An 8,228-nucleotide genomic window follows, 5' to 3' on the forward strand; every position below is an offset into this window, starting at 1 on the left:
TATATCTAATACCACACAACAACATGCATGAGTCAAAATGTGTATACATAATGATAGAATATGCATAAATTTCCCACCGACACTCGTAAAATTGCGTTGAATTTTTTACCAACATACATATATTAATCTTGTAAATGTAAAATATTTACGTATAATATCTGCAACATTACGTTAATTTTAACTTACTCATTGTATTACTTTGTTTGGTGAACGATGAAAGAAATGTAACATCTGGAATTATAATAAGCTGTTGAAAGTGTCTCAATACATAAAGCAAGGATAAGTTTCACGTATATATCAGACGTCTTTAAAACACAACTTTGGATCAGAAATAATAAAACAAATAGTTGAGTTACCATGATCTTACCCAAGAAAGTCTGATAAACTTACACAAGTATTCAACAGTTGATCACACAGTATTTAATGAGGCTGTAGCAAAATATTGTTACATTTTAAAATAATACCCTTGGTTCATGGTGTTAAATATGTGGGCTTTTTGTTTCATTGTAAAAAAACGCCAAAATTGACGTTGATAAGTCAAACCTATCTGAACTAAAGTCGTCACGAATTTAGTTTCTGCCAGATTTCTTGAAAATGGAAAGAGAGCAACATCGTGCTCTGTTTAATCATTTTTTTCACATCAAATCCCTTTCATGCTAAACACAGTGAAATAAAATTGAAGGATATTTTGATATAAAATTTGTAATGTTTAACCTGGTAGAAAATAAAATAAATTATAATGTCCTTCAGCATTTTAAATATGATCATTTTGCTAGTACTCATAAAAAGGGTAAAACTGGAGGAAGAAAATATGTGAATGATTCAAACGCTTTCGTTTATTAGATAATTGATTATAGCTGCAGAAAACAGATACTTATACTATGTATTTAGGTGTTAAAACATGTTATAGTAAATGCTTTTCTCTCTATTTTTTTTTGTTCAGCTTTGCGCCGGTTCGATACTCACTGGAGCCAAAAAGCAAAATATGTCTTTTTCATCGTCTCCTGTCAAATTCCATTTTGCAAGGGCAGTTATCTAAATTGAAAATAAAAATCACAGTTATTTAGTTAAGTTATAAATAATTCAACAATCTGCTTATTGGTTTTTAATATGAACGAACGTTTCATTATGAATAAATATTTACATGTGATATGTTTTTACGACAAGTTTCGGTTTAAAACCGACAGTTTAAAAAGTCATTATTTAATTTCATTTTTTTTGCAAATTTTGTTATTTGTATTTGGTTTTGAAACTAAAAAGCTGTTATTGTTTCATATTTCCAGAAAGTTGAGTTTGGTAGCTAGAATCGAAAACACTAATTTTGGATTCATTGTAAGTGGTCTCGTGTTTAATTGAGCAAATGGGTCGGTCGTGTCCTTAGTGGTTAACCTGCCGAGCTGCGTATCGACAGGGCTAAGATAGGGGTCACGATATGCTTCTGAACACACTCCAAACTTACAGATGTGGGGCGTTATAACTGTGACAGCCAATCTCGCTATTCGGTTAAGAGTATTCGCATCGGTGGCGGGTGCTTCAAACTGGGTGTTCTCTATTTGATCAGCACTTACAAAATAGATATGAATCTTAGTGGCCTCGGTTCTAGCCGTTTGGCGTATATACCGCAAAAGGTACCAATGAGATTGAAAATACTATTGCTTTTAAACAATTACAAAGTTTTTTTACCATTTATTTTTCAGATAGCATATTAAAAGTCTCTCTTGAAAAGATAAAGTCTGACATTTACAAGTTTCAGGGCAGAACTAAATTCAAATATTTGCTTTTCTCTATATAGGAACCAGTCTGAAGCTTTTTTTCCATGCAGAAACCAGGCCCCCTTAGTTGTACAGCGGTATGTCTGCGGAGTTACAACACTAGAAATCGGGTTTCGATACCCGTGGTGGGCAAAGCACAAAGAGCCCTTTGTGCTTAACTACAAACAAACAAGCATAAACCAGCATTAATCAAACCAAAACATAAGGGTTAAAGAGGAGACGGCTTAATGTTATGGTATAATATTTATCTACTTTTCATTCACTCGTGAGCACATTTGGCGTGCCATTAGATCTAAAGAACATTTTACTTCAATGTCTAAAAAATTAAGTATTTGTAAAAATTGTCTCTCGCCGACTCATCGGTAAGCATGAGGATTTATAGCACTAAAATTAGGGGTTCAACTCCATAGTGAAAACAGCGCAGATAGCTCATTGTGTAATTTTGTGTTTAAAACAAACCTTTGAAAAATATATTGAGATAATTGGATAAAACACAAAAATCTTATTAAAAATTATCTTCTTAATTATAATGATCTGTCAATATGACCAATATGCTACGAATACTAATACTTCATACTCACCGTTGGGTAGTAAGGCAGAACTTCTAAGTTGTACTGAAATGTGTATGACTTTCCTTTCAATAAAGGGCATTGAAGGTTTTTGCCATTACAACCGTCTGGTTTTAAATTTGGAAATGGCAGATATACATCAGTTATCTTTGCTTCGATACTAAGTTTGGGTTTGGTGGAGTTCTGATCTGAAGAAAAAGTTAAATTATCATAGGAGGACAAGTAAATAAATATATTTATTTCTAAACTAGAGCCTTAAAACACAGAAAACGTCTAGTGTCGATCACAGTAAAGTTCAAGAAACTAATAATGTAGTATTTGTAGAAACGAGAAGAAAATATTAAAGTATTATCATACTTTCTTTTTTTTTAGTTACGTCAAGCTCTGCACACGCATCTTCACATATCATGAACCACGATAATGGTTCTTAATAGGGTTCGCTCAGGAATTTTACAAAACATTTAGTGGAACATACAGGCAAAAACCATTTTAAAAACCAGACTCGTTATTGAAACAACACTCAAGACCTTCTATCTCAACGGCTAACGCTACTAGAATATTGATAATATCAAAAAAGTTGATTTTCCGATTCGTCTATTTATTCTTCATATTATTATCATTGTTTCAGAAGCCTACAGAAAAAAAGGATGTGAATATTTTATTCAAACCTGATTAAACCTACCACAAAAACTCCTGCGCAGACCATAGGACTATTTTTCTGTCGATTCTTGAAAGAGAAGAAGAGATTTTATCATTTTTTTCGTCGCTACTGTACGTCGCCCCAGTGGCATAGTGATATGTTTGCGGACTTATACCACTAGAAACCGGGTTTCGATACCCGTGGTGGGCAGACCACAGACAGCTCTTTGTGTAGCTTTGTGCTTAATAACAAACAACAAAAGCAACGCTGCTGGCCAAGTTTCTCTTCGAAACCTACAGCAAAAATGGCTAGGTATACTGCTCTAAAATCTATGCACGCCTACTAAACAAACTCCTGCGACGGTTGTAGGGCTATTTTTACGCTGATTTTTGAAAGTCGAGATTTCCACCCTCTAAAATTTTCTACGTTATTCTTCGCTACCACCATATGCATCATATGCATTACAGAAATGTAGAAGCCATTTAAGCACCTTTATACTAGTCGGAAACACTTCTTTTTATTAGAGTAAACAATGAGTATATTTATAATAGCCTTATTATTATTAATTGTAGTCTTACAAGCCGCTACGAAAAGAAAAACGGCTACGAATATTTTACTAAAACCTGGACAATAGTAATGATTGCAGTATTGAGTATGTCATGGGGTAGTTTTACAATTAATTCAAGCACCTTCGTTTTTTCACCCTGAAGAATTTCTCTAAGTCCTTCACTTTCCGCCATTGAAAGCATCCAGTGTTTTACTAATGTGCATTAATTGGAAACTGTCATGTTTAATATTCATTATTTCTAGAGTTCTCTGTTCTACTTTGTCTCTAGGTGGTATTCTGTGACTATTTCCCTGAGTTTTCTAACAGTAGACAATAACCATAGTAGATTTATCTACTCGTGTCAGTGGGGATTTATTCCACTGATTTTTATACTTCGCTTGTTAAACGCGTGGTTACACGAAACCTCAAGCACAAAACCACCTGGATCAGTAAATAATGGTTGGGTGCCAATGCAGCAGTAAACTGTTGAAAAACATGTAACATACAACTGAATACTGCTTGGAGAAGTGCCTGATGATGACAGAACCTTGTCAAAACGTTGTACATTTGCTGTTATGTTAAACTTGTATTAAAGTTGTTCTTCAATACCCATTCAAGCCGTCTCCAAGCATTATTAGTCTCAAATAGGGTTCCTCGTCATTGAACTTGAATTCAACTGAATGCATATGCACGCATGTAGCATAAATTTATTCTCATAAATGAACATAAAAAACTTAAGAAACAAGATAATTAACATTTGTTAATATAAAAAAGGGAATATGGATCGTGAAAATAGTTATTTGTAGCTTGAGAAAATAATGTAGACACTATTTCCAGCTTAGTTTGTTTAGTTTTTTAGAGTTCCTAGTTGTAGGCTAGAAAATATAATCTCTGCATTCTGATTCAACTTGTTTCTGTACTTTGTTGACGACCCATATTCCTTTATTAACAATTTTTAATTATTTTGTTATTATTTGCTTTGTACCCAAATACAAATTGTTCTAGTTTACTCTGATATTGAACGGATCTTACAAGACAATAATTTTAACTTCAATATTTTAATGTATCAACAGGGGAAACTGAGAATTAAAATGTATGTAAAAATAAAGACAAAAGTAGATAAAAATTGGATAAATCACAATGTAATAAACCAAATTACACAACTGGCTTTGGAAGGCCTGCCTACCTTCCGAAAGTGCCCAGGTTATTAGGTTCTTCCTAAATAAAAATATGTCATAATAAACACCAGTAAAGATTTCACAGAAATGTAAAACATAGACATTAAAACATTACTGCTGTTGAACTTAGAAATAATTTAGGTGTATAAATGTGATAAAACATTACATTTAACAGTAAATGATTAAAACACAAACTTTTCTGTTACTGTATTGTAGATTTTAAAACAACAGTTCATAAATATATCATTTCAGATCTCCCTGTCACGACCCACTGCCCAGGAAACAAGATCTGGAAAAAAAACAGCATTTTAGGTTTATCTTACTACTGATCCTTCACTATTCCAACGTCACCAGGATAGATTTATAGTTAGAAAAATACTTGCGTAACGAAACTGTGTAGAGCCAAATAAAACAGTAAATTCTGAGTATGGGGGTCTTCATCTTCTGTAAGGAAGCAAAAACAATCTCACACAGCAGAAACTGACGACATTTTAATCACATAAATAACCATACTTTTCTATGTGGTAGGTATCGCATATTTGTGTGTTGCAGGCAACAACTTACGTGTGGAATAAGCACAGTAGGGGTTCACTGCAGGAAAACATTTAGTAATGGCCGTTTTTAATTGTTTTTCAAATTTTGTTGAAATGTTGCCAATCCATAGTAGTTTTAGGTAAACGGGACACTTGTTGGGACCAAATTTTAGGTCAGTTGAGAAGCTCGCAACTTGCCTTGAAGTTATTTGATTGGTGACTTTTTCTGGATACCCTTTTCTAGTAAAATAGTTTTAATTGTCTTCAGTTCGAAATCTAGTTTAGATTTTGAACAGATAACTAGAGCCCGATGGACTAAAGTAGCAATAAGGTTCGTTTTGCGACTTTTAGGACTGAAAGAATGTAGGTCGAAGATTAACCTCGCCGTCCAAATCAAAATCTTCTTACGATAAGATTTGTGGTGTCACCTAATAATGCATTTTTATAGTCATAATATTGTGCAATATTGGTGATAGAAGTCCCAGGGGAAGTACGGGACCTGGAACATATATCTTATACAAGTGCAACTAACCCTGATTAAAGGTTGGGTCTCGTCATTCAAAAGTCCACCAAAATCTATTTGTATACACCCACTTTCATAGTCTGAAACGCTTAGTTTATGGAATGAGAAAATTTTTCATACATATCAGATATGGCCAAACATTAGGTGTGGTTGTAGAAAACCTGGAATCTACGTTTGAAATATCTTATGCAATAAAATATTGAAATGCATAATGGAATAAATAAGAGGATTATGTTTAAAGCATTTGCACTCAACCTTGACGTTTCCCCAGAATCAATAGTCCTAAATCCCATTTTCTAGTGTATATTATATCTAAATATACACTAGCACTTGAGTACAAGTTGCTCTATAACCCAACCAGATTTTAAATGTGGTATTCAGCTTTTCAGCAACGGTCTATGTTAGGGTAAAACAACCATTTAATATTCACCTACACCACATAATTGTTACCTCAGTAAAGCCATGTAACAACTGTTCAGTTATTTTCTTTACCTATACAACATTTGTACTAGATTACATCATCTTACTTTGAGAACATGAATTCACTTAGGTATCACACATATATATATATTATAGTTAAACACAAAATACAAACCAAAATGCCTATCAAAATAAGAGATTTCGTGCTGGTAGTGAATAGAAAGATATGCTAATATGTATGTTGAATCTTGAATAATTTTAATCCACACTTACTAGCGATGAAATCCACCTCCATTAGCACAGAGCTTCTCTTCGGTATTTTACAAGGTTCTTTATCACAAGGAGTCACTCGAACTTCTTTGATTTGGGAGATGTCTCCATTTTCTTTAAAGAATAAAAATTAGATAAACAGCTGAGAAACTTTCAAGAATTAAATATATTTTGTTTTCAAAATAAAATTTTTCATGAGAATAGGTGAAAACCGAGGTGGCTAAAAGTTTGTTTGTTGCCCGAATTTTTGCGTTATAAGCTCTCAAGTTTACCATTAAGTCGCAATAGGTCCGAACCTATTCTTATCAATGACTGATAACCTGTTCATTATGGTGTTTGCCTCGGGATTAAATCTGGGGCGCAGACGTTATCTTCGTCTACGCAACAACACGTGTGGTGCAACAATGACCCCAAGAATTTAGCGTGAAGGGAGGGGATCCTAGGTTTCAGCAACTGGTTTCACATCTTCTAATGCAAGAAACTTTACCTTATCAATGACTTCTTTACATTAAATATTGTCAGTAGAGATTATTATTGTTCACATTTTTCTTAATGTTCCTCTAATTTTTGAGGGGGGCGTAGCTAATAATTAGCGTGCCCAGATTTATCCGAAGATTCGTTGCCGCAAAATCTTACTGCAAATTTTGAGACCGTGGGCGGTATAAGAATGACGATCAAATCTCAATGTCCAGTTAAACTAAACTTGACAGAGGGTGCTGTGGACAAGATGCTTTCTGTTACGTAATTCTGCGCGAAAATTCTGTAAACAAACCTCTACTTTTATTGTAACAAGTTTTGCATTTATTGATATTTTTGTTTGGTCGTATAAATGGTAACTTGCTAGTTCCTAAAGCTTTTTATTGTATTTTCCACTTCCTTCTTTTCGTTACTTTTTTTTTTTTACTTTTGTATCCGAAAAGTTACAGAATACAGACTTTTTGAAACTTCAGAACTTATACAGGGTAAAACATTTACTTATCTTGTAACTTATTTTCGATTCAGTGTGTACTTTTCTGACCTACAGTTCAATACCATGCGATGAATTTATTTATACGTCGACCGGGCGTAGCCCCATAATTAGGGTGCCAGACTATGGATCCGAAGGTCCATGATTTACGCCTCGTTTTTTCAAAATTAGAGTCGTGGGTGCGTTATAAGAATGACGATTAAATCCCAATACTCGAAACGACTAGCTCAAGAGTTGGTAGTCGGTGCTGTTAACTATCTGCCTTCTCTCTAGTTTATCAGTTAAAAATTAGAGATGATTAGTACAACCACCTTTTATGTAGCTTTGCACGAATATCCAAAAGAAACATTAAACGTTTCATAATCATAATACATCGGCTTTTGTTTCTTAAACGTAAATGAATTAAAATTGCCGTGTAAGAAATATACCCAATTTGACTGCATCATGTATTTTAGTGGTAATAATAAAATATGCCTTTCATTCAAAATAAATCAAACGATGTATGTTTGTCGAGAGAGTTGTTGTTCAAACTTTTATTGCATATTCAAAACGTTTCCTTGCCTATTTCATCACTCATTTTAAATTCTTCGATTTAAATGAGATCTTATACTTTTAATATCATCCTAGAAAGTAAACGAAAATACAAAATAACATTATATGTTACTTCCATTAATTAAAAACAGAGTATCATGTGTGTGTGTGTGTTTTTAAAAGACGTAAAACCAAAATTTAGTGGGATTGACGGTACACTAATTTAAGTAAAGACCCTTGTATTTGACGTAAATAAAATTTAGTGGGATTGACGGTAC

General features: G+C 33.5%; 1 protein-coding gene across 1 annotated transcript in view; it reads right to left on the reverse strand.

Moving 5' to 3' along the window:
- Window positions 1-397: 397 nt before the first annotated feature.
- Window positions 398-8,228, reverse strand: part of LOC106467381 (epididymal secretory protein E1-like) — an 8,871-nt gene continuing 1,040 nt past the window's right edge. The window contains exons 2-4 of the mRNA XM_013927733.2: window positions 6,456-6,566; window positions 2,354-2,529; window positions 398-1,035 (exon numbers count right to left, since the gene is read on the reverse strand). Of these exons, the coding sequence (XP_013783187.1) occupies window positions 940-1,035; window positions 2,354-2,529; window positions 6,456-6,566 (383 nt within the window). The 3' untranslated portion in view covers window positions 398-939. The remainder of the gene's footprint in view (window positions 1,036-2,353; window positions 2,530-6,455; window positions 6,567-8,228) is intronic.

Source organism: Limulus polyphemus, unplaced genomic scaffold (assembly GCF_000517525.1).
Source record: "Limulus polyphemus unplaced genomic scaffold, Limulus_polyphemus-2.1.2 Scaffold2593, whole genome shotgun sequence".
Classification (NCBI taxonomy): domain Eukaryota; kingdom Metazoa; phylum Arthropoda; class Merostomata; order Xiphosura; family Limulidae; genus Limulus; species Limulus polyphemus.